General features: G+C 41.5%; 1 protein-coding gene across 1 annotated transcript; it reads right to left on the reverse strand.

The window, feature by feature from the left end:
* Positions 1–11102: 11102 nt before the first annotated feature.
* Positions 11103–18266, reverse strand: LOC149835386 (amino acid permease 6-like). Its single transcript, XM_090008460.1, has 7 exons — positions 18084–18266; positions 17718–17945; positions 17114–17207; positions 16733–16947; positions 15684–15826; positions 13014–13241; positions 11103–11760 (listed from the first exon to the last, which is right to left on the reverse strand). Exons 1-7 carry the CDS (start codon positions 18226–18228, stop codon positions 11335–11337), a joined length of 1479 nt encoding a protein of 492 aa, XP_089864586.1. The 5' UTR covers positions 18229–18266; the 3' UTR covers positions 11103–11334.
* Between the last annotated feature and the right edge of the window lie 2743 nt (positions 18267–21009).

Below are 21009 nucleotides of genomic sequence, written 5' to 3' on the forward strand. Positions count from 1 at the left end.
CAAAAGGGGATCTCGTATAAGGTACCATTTTAGTTGTTGGTCAAACAACTTTTGCACTCTTTGATTATGGTGCCACACACGTTTGTTTCGGTAAAATTTGTAGAATAATTGCATATATCTGTAAAATTACTTGACAATGCTTTAGACGTGTATAACCCTATTGGGAAGAACACAGTTTGCGCCACTTACATACCAGATTTGAACGTAGTTATGGTGGGGCGGTGCTTGCCTGCTTGTGGCATCTTACTTGAGATGACAAAATTTGACATTATTCTATGCATCGATTGGTTGCACAAGTATTATGCCAAGATATTTTGCCATGATGGCAAGATCGTTTTATCCCCGCCAGGCTTTTCGATTGTGGAATTCAGAATTTCTAGACCTGTGCGAGCTAGTCGGATGATCTTAGTGCTGAAGGCACAAAACTACTTGTGGAAGTAATGTATTGCCTTTCTGGTTAGTGTCATCCAATCAAATCTGATGCTTATTTTCATCAGTGAACTGGATGTGGTTTACGAGTATCTCGACGTGTTTCTTAATGAGCTATCAGGACTTCTGCTGTCTCGTGAGGCAGAATTCAACATTGAATTGTTAATGGGTACAATGTCAAACTCTAAAGTACCATACAGGATGACGCCAACCGAACTTGAGGAGCTAAAAAAGCAATTGCAGGAGCTGTTGGATCAGGGTTCATTCGTCCCAACGTATCTCTCTAGGGCGCTCCTGTACTATTCGTAAAGAAGGACAGGTCCTTGCGATTCTGCATCGACTATCGAATGCTCAACCAGACCACGATAAAGAATAAATACCTGTTATCGTGTATCGAGGATATGTTCAATCAGTTACAAAAGGCAAAAGTTTTCTCGAAGATCGATCTTAGGTCGGGGTACCATCAACTCCGAATTAGGGGAGATGATGTTCCTAAGACTGCCTTTCAGACTAGATATGAACATTATGAGTTCACAGTCATATTTTTCAGACTCACTAATGCCCCCGCAACTTTCATAGACTTAATAAATAGGGTGTTCAAGCCATTTTTGAACACCTTCGTTATTGTGTTCATTGATGACATCCTGGTGTACTCAGAAAGCCGGGAGAAAGATCGAGAACACCTGGTCATCGTGTTAGAGACCCTGCGAAAAGAACGCTTGTAAGCCAAGTTCTTTAAATATGAATTCTGGTTCGAAGAAGTTATGTTTTTGGGACACGTTATTTCTAAGGAAGGAGTGTCCATGGACCCTGCAAAGGTGGAGGTTGTGCTTAGTTGGCAGCAATTGAAGAATGCACATAATATCAGGAGTTTTCTCGGATTAGCTGGATACTACAGAAGATTTATCCAGGATTTTTTTAAGATTGTGTTACCTATAACGAAGTTGCTGAAGAAAGAAGCCAAATTCGTTTGGGATGAGAAGTGCGAGGCAAGTTTCCAATTATTGAAGGAGTGACTTATCAATGCTTCGATTTTGGCCTTATCTTCTGGTAAAGGCAGATTCGTGATTTATACTGATGCTTCTGGGTCAGACTTAGGGGCCGTGTTGATGCAAAATGAGAAAGTGATCGCTTACGTCTCTCGACAACTTAAAATTCATGAGAAGAATTACCTAACTCATGATTTAGAGTTAGTTGCGGTTGTGTTCGCATTGAAGATATAGCGACATTACTTATATACAGAGTAGTTCGAGGCATTCATCGATCATAAGAGCCTTAAGTATTTATTTTTGCAAAAGAAATTGAACATGAGACAATGGCATTTGTTTGAATTCTTCAAGGATTATGACTTCACCCTTTCCTACCACCCATGAAAGGCGAATGTCGTGGTTGACGCCCTCAGTCGCAAGGCACCCAAAGTTTCGATCAACGTCTTATTTGCTAGATAGAGTCGAAGACCTAGCCTCTTGGGAACCTTTCGTGACCTTGCAAGGTTCAATCGGTTTATCCAATCTGATAGCCCAACCTGAGCTACTAGCTAGAATCATCAGTGGATAGCAGATGGATGCACACTACGAGAAGCTGAAGGCTCAGACGCTGCTAGCCGATACTCCTTTTTATCTGAAGGATGATGGAAGTATATGGCTGAAGGAGCGCCTTTGGGTTTCAGATGACCCGATCTTGAGGGACGAAATTCTTGCGGAAGCCCACAAGTCTAGATATACTATTCATCCTGGTGGCACAAAGATGTTCAAGAACCTACAACAAAATTATTGGTGGAACTGTATGATGCAAGATGTGCCTGAGTACGTTTCAAAATGTTTGACGCGCCAACAGATCAAGATCGAGCACTAGAGACTCGGTGGGGTCATGCAACAGATGAAGATCCCACTATTAAAGTGAAAGGATGTTATCATGGATTTCATAGTTGGTCTACCGAGGACGCAGAAGAAGTATGACACGATTTGGGTAATCATCGATAGACTCATCAAGGCAGTTCACTTCCTACCTATCTGTCTCAGCCAATCGCTGGATAGTCTGGCTGATATCTATGTTAGAGAAATTGTGAGACTGCATGGTGTTTCGGTCTCGATTATCTTTGATCGTGATTCGAGATTCACTTCGAGGTTTTGAGGGCAGCTTCAACTAGCTTTGGGCAGAAAGCTGAAGTTTAGTACCAATTTTCACCCTCAGACTGACGGGCAGTCTGAGCGTATGATTCAGACCTTGGAAGACATGCTTCGAGCTTGTATGATGGACGGGAAGGGAGAATGAGATTCACATTTCAGTTTGGTGGAGTTCATGTATAATACCAGTTACCACGCTAGCATCGGGATGGCTTCATATGAAGCTTTGTATGAGCGATCTTAGCGATCACCTATTTATTGGGATGAGGTCGGCCAACGAAGGCTGGAGGCACCTATAATTTTGTAGCACTATACTCAACAAGTGCAAATGATTCATGAATGATTGTACTGCTCAGAGTCTATAGAAGAGCTATGCAGATGGACGCCGACGGGAGCATACCTTCGCAATTGGTGAGATGATTTTCGTTAACGTATCTCCGACAAAGAGCGTATTTCGGTTCGAGAAAAAGGGAAAACTAAGTCTTAGATACGTCAGACCGTTCGAGATCTTGAAACGAATTGGAGAAATAACTTATCGTGTGGCGCTACTTCCTCAATACGCTCAGATTCGCAATATTTTTTATGTGTCCATGCTGAGGAAGTATGTTCATGATCAGTTGCACATCATTCACTACGATGATGTAGATATTCAAGGGGACTTGACATTCGAAGAAAGATCAGTGGAGATCGTCGATCATCGTGACAAAGTATTGAGATCAAAGACCATTTCTTTTGTGAAGGTTCGGTGGCAGCATCATGGGATTGATGAATGCACTTGGGAACCTGAGAATGATATCTGGGAAAAATACCTATATTTATACTTTTGAGTCTTGAATCAAATAAAAATTTTGCGGACGATTTTTTTTAAGAGGGGTAGGATGTAAAACCCAAAAAAAAAATGTGTATTCGGATCCGGATCTGAACCGAACCCGCTAGGGTTAAAAGAAACCCTGGGAAGAGGGTTTGTTAAAACCCTCCTCCCCTACCCCCCGAGTCGCACACACCTCCCCCCCTTTCTCCTTGGCGAAAACAGGAAACCCCTTCAGGGTTTCCTTGTTCGGCTCCTCGTTTCCCCCATTTTTAAAACCTCGTGAGGGGAGGGGAGGCCTTCACCTCGTAGCTCCTCCTCCTCTCGCTCTCTGCGTGCAGTGACACCGACGACGTCGGTCGATGCCGCCGCCCCCACATGATATTTTTCTTCTTCTTTTCTTTTGCTTCTCCTTCTTTGTCTTCTTCTTTTTTGGGTTGCTGGAGGGCTGACAGGAGGGCGACGACCCTCTACCATGCCTTCATCTTCTTCCTCCTTTGCCTCTTGCCGTGCCTCTCTCTCTCTCTCTCTCTCTGCATATGCCAGGTGGTCGGTGCCTCCCTACCGCGCCTTCCACCTCCCGCTCCCTTTGTGCCTACCAGAAGATCGGCAGGGGATCGATGGCCCCCTGTCGCACCTTCCCCCTCTCCCTGAATTTGCTGGAAGGTCAGCACGAGGTTGGCGGCCCCTTGTCACACTTTTCCCCCGTCTTTTTCTTTGAGTTGTCGGAAGGTTGACAGGAGGCCGGTGCCCCCCTGCCACGCTCTCCCTCCCGCTCTCTCTCCGTCGCCTGTTCATGGCTTCGACACAGGCAGTTGCACTTGCTACCCTTGCTTCCCAGCAAGCAAGGGCACCCCTGCTGCCGTGGGTCTTCCCGGTCGACAAGGGCATGCCCCTGCTTCCGTGACTCTTCTCGGCATGCAGGGGTACGCCCCTGCTGCCATGGGTCTTTCAGTCGGCAGGGCCACACTCCTGCTGTCGTGGCTCTTCTCGGTAGGCAGGGGTATACCCCCGTTTCTATGGCTCTTCCTAGCAAGCAAGGGCACACTCCTATTGCCGCAGATCTTCCCATCAAGCAGGGGCATCACCCTTGTTGCCTTTGGTCTCTCGGCAGACAGGGGCACACCCTTGCTATTATGTGTTCCCAGTAGGTAGGGGCACAATCACCTGCCTTTGTCATATTCTCTGAACTGGTGTAACCCCTGCCTCTGATTGCTTTGTTGGTAGGCAGGTGTGCACCCCGTGCTGCCTTTCCCTTTGTTGTCCTAAGGCTGGCGGGGGCACGCTGCCCTTGTTGCGGACAGGACAGCAGGCGGGCCCCCCCTTTTCCTTTTCAGTTGCCATCAAAATGGCGTGCAGGGGTTGTACCCCTACCCCTTTCTGAACATTATTATGACTATATCATGCTAAGTACTCTTACTTTTTTTAGTTCGCGCGATGGACTCCGTTCGTGCTCCACGGCCCGATCCCTGCATCACCTACACTCGTAGGTGCTCACGGCGACGCAACCTCTTGAGGTAGGGGAAAGTCGCACTGAGAACTCTAGATGAATTAAATAAAGTAGTTAGATCTTGAGATAAAAACAACTGATATTTTCATGCATGTGTACATAGAGAAGAGTATGACTTGGTGATGGCATGTTCTTTACTTGTCCTTATTTCTCTAAAATTATATGTTTATTGTAGCCATCATGTCCTTCATGCATAGTAATTGTGCAGTTAGTTTTCTGCCAGTAATCTTTTTTACTTGCTTCTTGTTGCCGTTATACTGAATATGCTTAGAATTACTACAACATTTCTGTTCTAGCTGTCACCCTCAGGCAAGCCTCGCGGGGCGTGCAGATGCACATACCATATTTTGTACCTTTCATAAAGGTGTGAAATTGTGTACAGGCGCTACAAGCTCGAGAAGATGATCTTCCTTGTATAAGGCCCAACTTCTCTAGCATAAAATCCTATTTATAAAGCTTGCATTTCATATGTGAGTTGCTAGATGCAACTAATTGTACCCTGAGTCTGTTACTCAAAAGGAATGATTGGATCAATGGCGATTCCAAGACTTGTTTGAGATTTCCTGTTTCGTAGTGTTTGAACATGCCAAATATATTACTGCTTTTAAGTCATACAAAATTCTGTGATGGGTTATCCTTTGAGAGACCCATGACCTACTATCGCGGCCGAACCTTGAGACATGTACGGTATATACATTATGATAAATTGTTTAAGAGGTCGTTGAGTACCTTGAAGTGTGCAATGAGTATTCTGTTGAAATAAATGAAAATCATGATGTTTGTTTTCGTAGGCCAAATACTCAAAGAGCAATGCATGTTAAGTTTGAACTAAATGAATTGCAACATATTAAATGTTTACCCTCCCATCGTAGTCATACCATTAGGTAGGTACGGTCGTACTTTTGGACAAGTACGTCACATTGGTGTTATGATGTTTGGATGACGAGGTTGTGGCAAACTTGAAGCGTGCATATAGAACAATACTGAAATCACATAAATGGTGATAATTCATCTTCACAGGCAAGATGCTCGAGTTGGTGCAGTAGACCAGAGCATTTAGGATGTGACGACGGTTAAAGAACTCTTGTTGTGCCCATTTAACCTTCGCGGTTCATCAAGGGAGATGATGGATGATACAAAGACTTTGATGAATAGGTTATTAACAACTACTCTAGAGGCAAAAGACTCGGCTTCCTCAGTCATTAGAGTTAGGGGAATGAGACTAACATAAATTATCCTAGGTGGTAGCTCCTAGGTACTTATGCAGAAGTTGGATGCATTCATGGGCCAGAAATGCCTTTGAGGATTTACTCTATTGGTCACTGACCGTCTTCTTAGGAACAGACTTAGTCAGCCATCTGGGTTACATAATAAACTTTTGGATTGGTCTCAGTTGTTTTTATGTTTCACGTCTGTGCGTACTCACATGCCAGTTAATATTAGAACTTAAATAATATATTGTTTCACAATAGTTGTAGGTGATTGAGATTCAAATTACTTACATTGCTTTTTATATCTTGTGATGAATATCTCTTTCGTTACAATAATTTTTTCATATATTGCACATGTTATAATAGATTTATTTTATCGTATTTCAATTTTGCATTTTAATTACTACTGTCAATGAAATGAATTGTTTATCCTATGATGCCCTGTTTTATTTGTTATACATTATCTATTCGTGCACCTACTAGTTTGTTACGAAACTGACTCATGCAGCCGATGACGCGATATAATTTGATTCGAGTTTTCTTACTTTTTGCTGGTGTCTTGACTTTGAGTTTTGAGTTTTTCTTTAAATTTTTTATTGTGTGAGGAATGTTTATTCTTGTAATAAATTGAATTTTTCATTAATAATCTTTGGTTTTGTTTCTCACTTTCTTGAAGTAACTGTTTTATGGATGATAATGATTTTAGAGTTGACTAGTCTAGAATTTGTCAAGTGACCTTTTCTAAATTGTTTTCACTGACATTTTAAAAAGTCAAAGCTTAAACTTTAGAAGGGTTTTTCATCAATATTTTGAAATCACCCAGTTAAAATTTTGGGGCATTACATTAATTTAATTTAAAATCAAATATGATTTAGAAAGTATAAAATACTGTCAAACCTCTCTGCTTTCTGCATTTGCGACTGTTGCATGTGATGTGGCAGCTCTGTTGGGCCTATATTTTCTATTATAATCTTATTTGATGGTGGTGGTTTTCACTGCATTCCCTGTATACAGCGTCTCTTCATCGTGGGCGTGCAGTGACATGTCTGACAACCTTGTCTTCATGTTTCTTGAAATGAGCGTGGAGTCCAGGTCGATAATTGTTGGGATTTATGGTAGGCAGAGCAATGTTATCAGTATCGGTGCGTATCTCCCTGTATCGGGCGCTACGCATAGTATCTGCAGAATTTTAACACTACAGCTAATTTTTAATAAATGTAAAAAAAATATCAATTTTTTTTTAAAATTATTTAAATGGTTCTAGCACGTCACTTGATGATTGACATAATAACTTTTTATTATTTTTTGGCATATACAGAACGATTCAGCCGAGTACCTTATACAGCTGAATCGGCAGCCCAACGAATTCCGGGCTGATACCGATACTGACATCATTATAAGTGAAGCTGCAAGCTGAGAATGCAGCTTCTCCGAATAAAAAATGACCTCCCGGGTTATTTTGGTTTTCATTCACTCTCTGTATTCAATAGCAGCTGCGTCTCTCGTAGCGTCTGTGTATGCACTATTTCTTGACCTTGTACATGTAAGGAATTATAACTCGGATTGGTTGTCACTGCTGGTATCTGATGAAAAACCAAAATCCTGTTTATCGCCAAGTTCTTCTGTTTGAAAATTGGCCCATTTTCTGTTAAGGATTAAGAAAGCTGGCGCAATTAAGAACAAGACGGGTTTGCTTGGTCATTCAGTAGTCTTCTGCCTAAGCTTTGTCCGGTCATACATGGACTTGGTACAAATTGGGATCTAGTTCTGGGCCCTACCTGGATAACCCTTGTTGGACTTGGGAGAAATATGCCCCTCTGGGCTGTTCTAGTTTGGCTTGTTTAGGCTGATTTTGAGCTGGGGCGCGTCATGAGCTTTATCAGCGCGGTGCTTGGGTTGGGATGAGCCAAGAGGAGTCGGGAATCAAAACCCAAGTCTCTTCTCAGAAGCCATGTACCTTAATCAACTTCCGTACCAAATAGTTCTTGATGCATATGGTTCCCAAAATGTAAAATCCTTACGGATGGAAATTATATTTTTTGATCACTCTTTGTGGGCGTTCTGTCCGCATTACTAACAATCTAGGCCGTGCTTGCTTCAATTAAGCCCAACTTGTACGCTTTAAGATATTTCGCGCAAGCTGAAGGAAGTCAAGCCAAGTTCAGATTGCTTTCGAGCTCTACAAATAACAGTGAAATGTAAATTTATTATGAACGGGTCTATTCCAACTGAATCTAAATCTGATTAGTTAGATTTAGTAACCAAATTTTGACTCAATTAAAATTTGGATACGGGTTTGGTATTATTTTTACATTGAAATCTGATTCCAAATCTGACTATGATTGGAATCCAATTAAGTGCAAATATTGAGTTTTAAACTAGTCGAATCTGGACTCTGTTTTATCTTTATCCATCTGACTCCGAATCTGAACCTAAATCTGATTAGATTGGGTCTGATTCAGTTTGATCTTTTTCCTTCCGGCTCCTACCTCCGGACCTGTCATTAAGTCCATGTCCATGAAAAGCGGGGATCCTAGTGAAATTTTCCTAAAGTTCTGTTACCTTTATTGAATACAACACGATTTAATGTGATCTAAAGTAATTCTTTTTCCTTCATTATACAAGCCGTTTGTTATCCTTATATAATATACTTATATTTTTAATATTTAATTTAACAATACTGTTCACCATTCAAAAGACTTACATTTTTCATTATTTTTGTTTTGCCGAAAAATCTCTAGAATAAGATTGGTTATACTGGGTGTGACTCATCTTACAGCATGAGCATGTGTAAGTGTTAAATCCATTGGCTTCATATAGTCACAATGAAAAATTGGAATGCAGGACTTGTTGGTTACAAAAACACCGGAAATCAAAATTTACAATGGTATCAAACTTATAGGGTCCAACCAATTGGATGATTTAAAATTGGGCAGAAGCCGCAGTTGTATGTGTCCTAAAAGTCCTTTCTTGCTGTTTGGCCCTTGGAATTAACTATAAAGTGGGTCCGCTCTCTAGGTTAGGGACAGCCATGGTTTGTCACTTGACATGGGACAACTACAGTTTGAAAACCCCCGAAGGGCGTTCCTTGCTGCAAGGATGACGCTAGATGTGTCCATCGGTGGACAGGGGGTCATTGCTAATCTTTCCTATCATTGTCGGGTGATGAGGGGTTCCTCCCTTGGCCTAGCCAAAAGAAAAAATGAAAGAGAGAACTGTGGATCTCAACTTACATCAAGCTGATCTACCATTTTGGTTGGGCCCGTATTTAGATTCCTTATTTAACAATGGTCCAATAGAATTAAGGATCTCATCTATCATGGCCGAATCACATTTTATAAATAGTGTGTCACTCCCAATCTACAAGCATGCCTGTATGCGTATATGGTTAGTGGGCTAGTTAGACGAGGTTTCTTCCTTGTGTTACTTTGGGATGAGCACCTCTTTGGCTACTGTTTGAATCGTGTGCATCTTAATGGCCCCGCTAGGCTTGTTTAGAAGAAGATGTCACTTGCAGTTATAACTTGCCTCTTTTTTTTTTGAAAGGCAAGCTGGGGTTAGGCGGACCCCTACCAGAGCAACAGCTGCCCCATGCGGCAGAGGGATTTGATCCTGAGCCTTCAGTTTGACAATGGACCCTGCTTACCACATGGGATACCATCTCGGTGGAGTTATAACCTGCATCTTACAAATACACGTGAGACCTGTTAACTCTTGCGGACATCCCCTTTTCAAATCGCACGCTTTCTATTACATATCAAATTTTCAATTGTCTAAGAAACATGTAGTTGTATTGAGCTTAGGTTATGGTATCATATTGATATTTCTTCCGTGAAAAATGATTTTACTTGACCTCTCTCTCTCTCTCTCTCTCTCTCTCTCTCTCTCTCTATATATATATATATATATATATATATATATATATATATATATATATATATATATATATATATATATATATATATATATATATATATATATATATATATATATATATATATATATGGGTAGGTGCAAAATGCTACGTGCTTTTCATTTTATTTTTAAATTCTGACCGTGCTGTGATCTATGTACTGGATTTTAAAGGGATCAGCTCTTGAAGTGTTCTATTTTGACACTTGGGTAAGTTCGTATATGGTTCAAAAAATCAACAGTCCAAAATCTTTGTAAAATTTTTAAGCTCCAAATATCATTTTTTTCATCAAAAACATATGATCCAGGTATGGAATGCTCGTAAATCGACCATGCCCAACACATTTATGTGGTCGAAACTACAAAAAAATATCAAAAGGGTATAAAAACCCATTTAACACGTATCATTTAGCACTTAACAATTTCACAACTACCAATTTCTCTCTCTTTATATATATATAGTCACTAGAATATGATAACTGAAAATATGAGAACTCATGTGTGAACCACAATTTTCAAAGATTTTTGGTTTTTTTCTCTTTAATCTAACCATATGGATGTAATCTACGTACTTGGTTTTATAAGAACCCGCTCTTGAATCATCCAATTTTGATGCTTAAATAAAATTTTCTTAAGGCTTTAAAATCAATGGCTCATAATCTTTATAAATATTCAAGCATTCAAAAATCACATTTTTCATCAAAAATACACAATCCAATGGTTGATGCCTAGCAAATTCACTATGCCAAGAACACCCATTGGATTTGCAAAAAAGTGTTTGAAATGCTCATATTTATAGTTCTCAACTTCTAGTTCTCATATTTCAGTTTTCATATTCTAGTCTCTCTCTCTCTCTCTCTCTCTCTCTCTCTATATATATATATATATATATATATATATATATATATATATATATATGTGTGTGTGTGTGTGTGTGTGTGTGTGTGTGTGTGCGTGCGCGCACATGAGTTTAATTAGCACTTCAAGCCAACGGGTTCATCTTTTTTCTAGCATCAGAATGTTTTTGAACAAGCCCTTTCAACCATAGCCTTCTCTAGTAAATTGCTTAAGCCTTGCATTTGGGAAATCATCCAAAAAGTACAGTATTAAATTAATATAAGCCTTGATCCATTATAATACGCAAGTGATACACTGGTTTGCAAAAGAGAAAAGCCATCATTCAGGTGCAATTTGCAAGACATTATACGCAATGATGAGATCTAATACAGGGGCTTGACAAAGTTATCACTTGGGAATATTACCTAGAAAGAAAACCTTGTGCACTTGTAAACTTGCACACAAAATTAGCTTGATTTCACCTTCTTTAACTGTGCTTAATTAACTGGAAGATTGAAATGGCTTATAGATCTGAACATCGGTGACGATGCCCTGTATGGAACCTACTGCAGCAGCAAGAGATATGAGGAGGCATCCGATACTAAGCACCTGAAGCCATGTCCATCGGAATGTGAAAGGTTGGATCTTGTTCCGCGAGATATACATCTCGATCGGGAAATAGACAGTCAGTGGCCAGAATCCAAAGGCTCCTAACAAGCCCATAATGTCATTGAAGAAGGGCACAATCATAGCTATGACTGTTGTTACCCCCACATACACAGTCCTCCACACCAGTCGAAACAAGTTAATGGAGTACTCCCCACAGCCTGGAATGTCCACAAGGTACTCTTTGTTGATGAATTGGCTTGTTTGCCATTTGTCAGCCGCCCAGCCTTCGATGAAGCCGAAAACAGGTTGGGTAAAGACCTGTTTTACAGAGAAAATAGTTAATTCTTTGCCATTAGTTCATTATTACATTAATGACACATTTGATTGCATGGGGAAAATTTTGGATAAACTTCATTTGAATTGGCTCTACCAACCAAATAAAATTAAAATTTTCAATGATCCAATATAAATCATTTGATTCCATTCAAGCTGATTTTCTGAATCTATTTGAAATAAGATTGGTTCTGAAACTGATTTTGATCAATATTGGTCCCAACTCATCCTTGGCTTTGATACTAATTCATGCAATACCCACAGGAACATGTTGATCTATAATTCTTGAGAGATCATGGGGCCACCGGTTCCACTTATCCCCTATGTCATCCCTATCTTCGTACTCCTTTTTGAGATTTCATCGATGCAATTTGTTTTGATAAAATCAGAGCCCGTACATGTGATCTGCATCACTCATTTGTTGAGCATGGACATTTAAATCACCGAAGTGTGCAAGATTTTTTTGGCGATCCAAAAATCAACTGTTGACAAAACACAATTTTTTGTGATTTAAAAAGTCACATTTTTCGTCAAAAAATATGATTCAAGGGTCGTTTCTTATTCAATCAACCATGTTGAATCCATCTACAAGGTCAGATTTGATCAAAACGGCTTGCATAATAAGATTTAAAAGGGATATGAAGATGGGGGATGAGTGGAACCCAACTCCCAATTACTGGTCTTCTAGATGTGTACTTGCTGGATTGGTTTAGCAGACCAGCTACTGTTACCTTAATTTAATACGCCTTTTCTCGGACAATCATCTACAGACCTACCTAGTTTGGGGTTTCCATAGCCAGTTCAGAGAAAAATCTGAATATGATCAAGACTGGACATCTACACAAAACCTAAGGTGGTTAGGATAAAAATGCAAATATGGCCAGATCTTTATGTGAAGAAAAAATAAAGACCAGATCTAGTAAGCCAATCCCAACCATACGTGAGTCAATTAGTCCCCGGAGCAACAATTCATATGAACTCACCTGCTCCCCAAGGGGGGTTTGGCATAGTGGGGTAGGGCCTTGGATGCTAGATGGGCAGTCAAGGTTTGATTCCCATGGGCGTTACCCCTCTGCGCAAGCTAACGTGTGGCATAGGCCCCGGGGGCAGGGGTCTTAGCCTTGGAGTTATGCTGCCAGCACGATGACCGTACATATGCAGGCTGAGCCAGCGCGACCAGGTCTTCGTGCCGGGTGCAGTTTCTTTGGGTTATAAATTAAAAAAAAATATAAACTCACCTGCCAAGCACCCACGAGATGGACAACAATACATATGTTAGCAAAGTCAATCAACCAAAATGGCTCGTAGAAGCCAAATCCGGTGAGGAAATTCCCTGGTGCATTGTTCCCGAACGCTGCATAACCAGCGCAACCACATAGCATATAGAAAATAGTTGTGACCGAGACACCCACAAAGCTAGCTTTTTTCATAACTTTGTTCTCTGGAGGAGCCGATTTTAATGTGTCCTGGAAAAAGACAAGATCAATGTATCTTAGTCATTGTTTGCTATACTTTGAATGAGAGAACGATATCCACTATAGAATTGCACCAGAAAGACTTGCCATAGGAACTTTAGATACGTTTGGTTGTGTTTTTGAAAAGTAAAAAACACTGTTCAAAAGATACTCACTTTCAAAATCTCAATCTCATGAGACTTCATAAGAAGTTTCTAAATCTCACTTTTGGGGTTCCATTTCAACTCACTTTGCATTAGAATTTGGTGCAAAAAGGTTTTATGTTTGGTTGCTTTTGATAACTCTTCAAATGTGATTCACTTCTAAATCTCATGTGATTTCAAATGCAACAAAACATACCATAAGTAATTGTTTAAGCAGTGTATGGATGCAACTTGATTGAGCTCATGAGTCGTGAAATGTCTGACTACATGTATCAAGGCTCAACCAGTTTTATCTCGGTAAAACGGGTCAAATTGACACCAATGCATTTTTATTTAAGATATTATTTGGTATCCTAAGCAAGCCATGTATCCTTTTGAGTTTGACTTATATGATTATTTAGAAAAAAATGTAGAATATGAATTAGATGTCAATACTTTTAGGTTCGGCGAGTAAGATTTTTGGTGTTGCGAGGTTAATGAGTAGCATGCCTTAGGCCAGGCTTGAAGCCCACATAGGTAGGTTAAAAGTCAAGTTATAGTCTGAGGTGACTGAGCTGAGTTCCAGCTAGGTAGGTTCAAGGAAAATGAATTTGACATAGGTTGTTTCGGACAATGATGACCATTTAACGGGGTATGACATTCACAATGACCTAAGCAACATGGACAGACTAAGTTCGTGGTACCCAACAGGTTACTGGAGTAATGTTGAACCTCAACTTGGTTATGGTTGCTGCTAGTCAAGCATAGAGGTGTAGGTAGATAGAGTGCATCCTACCCAACCCTGGCTGAATGAACCCTAGAATACAATGGGTTCTATCTTACAGACCCCATTCTTAAATGGATTGGTTATTGGGTACATCACCTTAGTCATCTCAAGACCCAACCTAGTCACTATCATGCCATTTAAACGAAAGCAATTTTGAATATATATAGTGTTAATCTAAAATTAAACTAATTGCTTAGATGAATTCAACTATATTAAAATAACTAAAATACTCTTAAAAGTGGTATTTTTGAAAATATATTGTTATTTTTTGAGGTCAAAAGGTAAATTTGAAGAACTCATAAAATTTGTTTTTTTTCAAAAAGGTGTTCAGCTTTTCAATTTTCTTTCGATTCAAAAAACCTGTCATGCCCAAAAAATAGTGAAGCATTTTTAAAAGTATCATTCTTTTAAGGGTATCTTAATTATTTTTATAAAGCTGAATATATCTAATGTTAAAAGCAACTAGTTTAATGAGTGCAATCAATCAGATGCTGAGATTTTGTTGGCTTCATATTGAACTCTATTTGAATTTTATACTTGAAGAAATGGCTTGTCAAGTCTGAAATGGATTGGGTCAGGTGCTCAACGAGGGTTTGGGTTTCTAATAAGGTAAAACATAGAGGTTGGGACCCAGTCTTTGCCCGATCTAAAAGTGTAGAGATGCTTGCTTCACGCATTGCATCAAGCATATATGCTGATGAACATATGAGACCAAAAAGACAAGAGTCCTATGTCCTTGTCAGGGTGGACTGTGGTCGGAAGACCCTCTCAGAAGGCCTACTAATAGAGACAAAAAACTGAGAGCCTCATGGAACCGGGCCCACCAGGCAGGTCAAAATCATTATGAGGGTTGAGTCTAGTCCGGTAGAGTGTCTTCTTATGGAAAAGTGGACAGAGAAAGATGCTCTGAAACGAAGCAGGCAAGCACAAAAGTTAAAGGTTTTAGCTGAAAATGAACCCCCTCGTTGTCACCAGCAAAACCGAATATTTTCCCTTCATAGTTTCGAGACTTGCAGTCAACATTGAAACCATTAGGACCGAAAAGTCAGGATCCATGTTGACTGAGTGCAGGCATCGCCTACTTTGGCCGCTGCACAAAACCATGGTAGGCTCAGCCTAAGCCAAACATGACTCACACTCAACTCATCATCCGAACGAATTAACCAGGCATACGGCAACTCATCAGATCTTTGACTTGGATATAGAAAACCATACATGACCAAGTCATATATTTTTTTTTTTTCGTAGGATAACTCCTGACTACAAAAAAAAAAAGGTCAAATCAAGTAGGGGATCAATTAGCCACAAGGGGTTGGCATTGTGGGGGTGTGGGCCTTGGCGATTAGACTGGCAGTCGATGATCGATTCTCATTACCATCGCCTCTTGGACAAGTCAATGCCCAGCGTAGGCCCTTGGGGGCAGGGGTCCTAACCTTAGAGTTTAAGCAGTCTGCACGACGATTGTAGGTATGGCAGGCTGAGTTAGGTGGGTTTCTTTTTAAATAAAAAAAAGTAAGGACTCACTTGAATCTCGACGAGGACCATTGAGTAGGAATAGGCAAAGGCTATGTCTCCAAGCGCTTGGAACGTTCTCCATATCTTCTCATTGGCGGTAACGTCCACACCTACTGTCACCCCAGTGAGGCTCGTCTTCCCATGGCTGCTTCCTGCAATTTGTCATGCATATACATTGAGGAATAGACACAAGAACCAGAAACCATACAGGAGAGATTTTGTTTGTTCAAATCCCGCAGGAGTGCCAACCAGGGGGCCTTCTGCCTGGTTGGTAGGAGCTGTCAGTGCAGGTCTCCTTGTGGTGAGACGTTGCAGGTTCAAACCCTGGTATGTTGAATAATAACTGGTGGGGTCTGCCTAACCCCAGCTTGCTTTTGAAAAAAAAAAAAAAACTCGTGCAGGCACTTTACCATACGCTGAAATGCAGTATGTGGACCCACATTTGAGAGTCTTGGCCATGGTACCTTCTCTGTGGGGCCATGCAGTTGAGGTGACTAGGGCCTATTCATAGATGAGATAATCACTGTGTTATCTCTATCTTGATTGTCTTTATCTTTTTACTGTGTTTTATCAAAATTGTTGTTAAAATCTAATCTCATTTTAAGGATAAGCCCCACTAAAAATGTGGAGTCGGTTTATCTCTATCTTACCTGTCTATCTTTTTACTGTGTTTTACTCCTATCAAAATGGTTTTTTAAAATCTAATCTCATTTTAAGGATAAGGCCCACTAAAAATGTGGATTCGGTTTTTCTGGCATCAAGCAACACCAAGAAGGCCAATATGACTCAGGGTTCTACCAAAATAGAACAATATTTTTGAGATAAAAAACCTTAAGCCCTCCTGAAGCAAGCCTTTTCTCTACCACATTTCTGAATCTGCTGGGCCATCACAGTATAAGCCCTGGGAGTAAGAGGGTCCTAACCTTGGTGTTTTATGTCTTCGGGATGGTAACGTTGTCTCCAGTCCCTGACACGATTTTCTCCGGCAAAATATGAAAAAAAAACAAGAGATTTTGTTTAATTAGGTGTGTCTATGTGTGTGTTTCGTAACTGTTCACCTGCAGCTTTGGCTAAGGCGAGGCCAAGGCCTATGGTGGAATAAGTGAAGGACATGATTGCAGCAACGTAGGAGAGCCACCACAGCTTGTGGAAATTGGGGATCTGGGATAGGATCACCTGCATGCTTGCGAATATTATCATGAAGGGGTTGTTGGACGTGTGGCAGTGAGAAGCATGGCCTTTCCTGTGAAAGCAATTTGACCTCCGCACGGCTCTGGTGGTTCAAAGCACGAAAAAGAGGGAGAATAAGACGCAAGTTGAATGTGAACAAAATGGGTCTCTCTCTCTCTCTCTCTCTCTCTCTCTCTCTCTCTCTCTCGATCGATCGATCGATCGATCGATCGAATATGATTATTGGGATTTGAGATTAACAGACTTACGCCATACTAATGGATGCAGTGATGGTGTAACCGATCGATGTCCCAAACAGGTTCATATATTGAGTGAGACCACAGAGCCTGATTTTCAACCCCCCTGCAAAAGAAAAAGAAGAAGGTATATATCAAAATGAGAATGTGTTGCATAACCTTCATGTTGAATTTAGACTCTCTATTTGTCTAGTTCAAATTCTTTAGTCTAATTACTTGTTTGCTAGGGGAAAAAGAAAAAGGAAAATGTAATGTTTTCACAGGAAATGTACTTTTGATCGGAAGGATGACCCGATACCGATCTAATTTTTCTTTCGAGTCACTGAAAAGGAACTCTATATGCAAGCATGGATACAGGACTCCACAACAAATCTGAGTTTTCCTTATGGCCCATTTGGTGGTCTCCATCTGAAATGGGAAAGAATGAAAATTCTTCATATTGAACCATTCATACATGGGCCACTAATCTTCAGATTTGCAATGATCCTTTAGATCTTTCTTCTAAGAGAATAACGTACCCATGCACCAAATATCTGTTAAAAACTGTACAACATAATCCAGAGAGAGAGAGAGAGAGAGATGGCGTTTTTGGTGTTTCTTTTGTCTTGAAATTTACCTAAGTTGGATCTCACAGCGTCCATGTAAGTGTAATTTCTCTTCCCGTTCACCGGCGACCGGTAGCAGTCTGCAAGCAGAGATGAGGTGAAGAAAGTGATGAAGGAAAAGGCCATGAGCACCACCGGTCCGGCCACCCACCCAAGCTGAGCAATCGCCCATGCAAGCGACAGCACTCCAGAACCGATGACAGCCGTAATGATATGAGCGCTAGCCGTCCACAAATTCCCTGAGAAAAAAACACCAACATGATATAATCTAAAGATACATATGAAATCTGCCCCTCACCAACAACCAAAAGAAATTTTCTCTTTAAAAAAAAAAAACCAACCAAAAGAATCCAGAAACAAAGGAAGTATATATATACCGGTTCGCTTGGCTTTCCCATCATCGTCTCGGTTCTTGTAGTCCTCCCCAGTTCCTGTAGATCCGGCATCTTCGTCAACTAAAGAATCATCCTTCTGCTGCAACTCGATGGCCGGAAAGATCCCCACATCCTCTTGTTTAGGCATTTTTGCTTCCTGAGGAACAAGAGAGAGAAAGAGAGATGTGGGTGAGTGAGGCAGTGTGTTGATAGCGCTATATAAATAAGAGAGAGAGTACAGTGCACAAGGACACATGTTTATGGCTTTAACTTAATTATTAGAGCCACAAGTGGTAATACTCAGAAGTATGCTCGTAACGTAAATGGATACAATAAAAGAGGGAGAATTTTACGAGGCAAGAGGGAATTAACTTGTGTCAGTGGTATTTATTTTGCATAAGCAGTCGACCGACTGACCGAGTCTCTAGCTCATGTAATGTAATAGGAGGCCTAACGGCCCTAACCCTCTCTCTCTCTCTCTCTCTCTCTATATATATATATATATATATATATATATATATATATATAAAAGGCAGTTGAATTGCATGAAAACTCATTTGGGAGAGCAACTTGTAAATGTCACCAAGTTAGAACACTACAGGGCTTTACTGGCGCAAATTTTACTTTCCTTGCCGGGTGTCTCAGATAGGCAAGAAAACCTTAAATATTTTACTAACACATGGCCAACCAATGTGCCAGTTTTTTTCTTAAATTATAAAAAAATGAAATGAAATATTCTTTTGAGTGTATTTTTACAACATGAAGATTGGTAGGCGTCTAGAGAATAAAATAATGCTGTGAGAGTGCATGTTTCACATTTGGGCTGTCGTCTCTTGGTCATTCTTTTTTATCTTGTGGTGATCTCGTGAGTTTCCACGTTATCTTGTTTTGTGACTTTTGTCTGTGCAAGAGGCTCTCAAAGTACTAGCCTTCTTTGATTGGCTTGAGTGATGGAGGTGATAAATCATTGGCTTTTTTTCAGTAAAGAAAAAAACTACTTTTTAATGTCAAGATTCCCTAGGTTTGATACAAATTTCCAAAATTTTGCTTTCAAGTAAATCTCTTTTTGACCTTTTTCCTTTTTCGCGTCCTTTTGTTTTTTAGTTGCAAGGGGTTTATAGTTTTTCTTGTCTCCTAACTATACTTCTTTTCATGTTGTATGACGAGTTAAGATTTCAAATTATCAAAATAAGTTGATAAAAGGGTAACATTCCTTCACAAAACCCTGTTTCTTGCATACCAACCGGTACACGGGGCTCTCCACACCTGGTTAGATGGGTCGGCTCCAGTGCTTGATAGCTGAGGTGCACGTCATTTGCTACAAGAAATAAACCAAATAAAAGACTATCTTCAATGTGCAGGGAAAGTATCTATGGAGTTTTACATTATCGATGTGGCACCTCTGAGTCAGTACGGATGGTAGTGGAGCGGGGGGGACGGGCTCCACCCCGCCTTGCCCGGTTTAGACCGGTGATGGAGGACATGAAACGGGGGATGGAGGTGGGGATGAACTTACGCTTTTCCCCGCCGCCTTCCCCTGCCCCGTCCCTAATCCTTCTAAGGATGGCAACAGACGAGGGGAAACGGGGCCCCACCCCGCCTCGCCCCGTTTGGACCGAGGATGGAGGACATGAAACGGGAATGGATGTCCGGATTTTGAGTGGGGGTGGAGACCTTGTCCCCCGCCCCCAACCACAGTCCACTGCTATCCCTAATAACGAGACATCTAAAACTATAGAGGTGGGTTTTTCCATGCCAAATCTAAAAAATAGTTGGCAGTCATTTACTACTTATTGACATTGCCAATTTCATTAAAGGCAAAAAGTTTTTTAATTTACACTACAAGAAAACACGTTGTTAGCGACAGACGGTAGCGACGGAATATTTCCGTCGCTAGTTAGCGACGGATTAACGAGCGAAAAACATCCGTCGCTATAATCCATGAAGCATACGAAACCAGCGCCAGAATATAGTTCGTCGCTATTTTGCGACGGATTTTGCGACATACTATTTTGTCGTTACGTCTGCACGATTTACTGACGACTCTTGCGACAAACTTTAGTCCGTCGCTAAGTAGCGACGGACTTGGCGACGACGTATCGTCCGTCGTTGGTTTCGTAAATTTGATTTACGTGGGCTTAGCGACGGATTAAATTCGTCGCTAAGTTTCGAATAACCCTAATCCCAGACAGCTTTTCCTTTTCTTCTTTCGCTGCTCCCGCCGTTCGCCGCTCCCGCCATTCGCCGGTCCCACTCCCGCCGTTCGTCGGTCCCACCGTCCGCCGGTCGGAGAAAGGTAAAGGACCACCCCCCCCCCCCCCCGCGTTTCCGGCAGGGGGTCGACCCCCCTGCCGGAAACGCAGTGGGTTAACCCCCTGCTGTTCCAGCCGGGGGTCGACCCCCCAGCCGGAAACGCAGAAGGTTAACCCTCTGCCCGAAAACGCGGGGGTTAACCCCCTGCCCTTTCCGGTAGGGGGTTAACCCCCTCCTGTTTCCGGCAGGGGGTTAATCCCCTGCGTTTTCCGGCAGGGGGTTAACCCCCTGCTGTTCCGACAGGGGGTTAACCCCCTGCGTTTCTGGCAGGGGTTGACCCGGGCAGGGGGTCAACTCGGGGAAAGGCAGGGGGTTTAACCACCTGCAGTATCAGGTAGGGGGTCAAGCCTTTCCTGCTCAGGCAGGGGGGCGACCCCCTGCTTTTCCGCCAGGGGGTCGACTCACTGGCGGAAAGGCTGGGGGTCGACCCCCTGCCCGAACAGGGGGTCAGTTAACTCCCTATGTTTCGTAAGGGGGTTAACCCCCTATGTTCCGTAAGGGGGTCGACCCCCTGCCGGAACAGCAGGGGAGTCGACCCCTTGCCAGAACAGTTTTTTTTTCGTGGTGACTTCATTTTAAAACAGTGTTTTTTTGTGCAGATTTTTCAACAGAACCA

The sequence above is a fragment of the Nuphar pumila genome, chromosome 6 (genome assembly GCF_984573655.1).
Source record: "Nuphar pumila chromosome 6, dmNupPumi1.hap1.1, whole genome shotgun sequence".
NCBI lineage: Eukaryota > Viridiplantae > Streptophyta > Magnoliopsida > Nymphaeales > Nymphaeaceae > Nuphar > Nuphar pumila.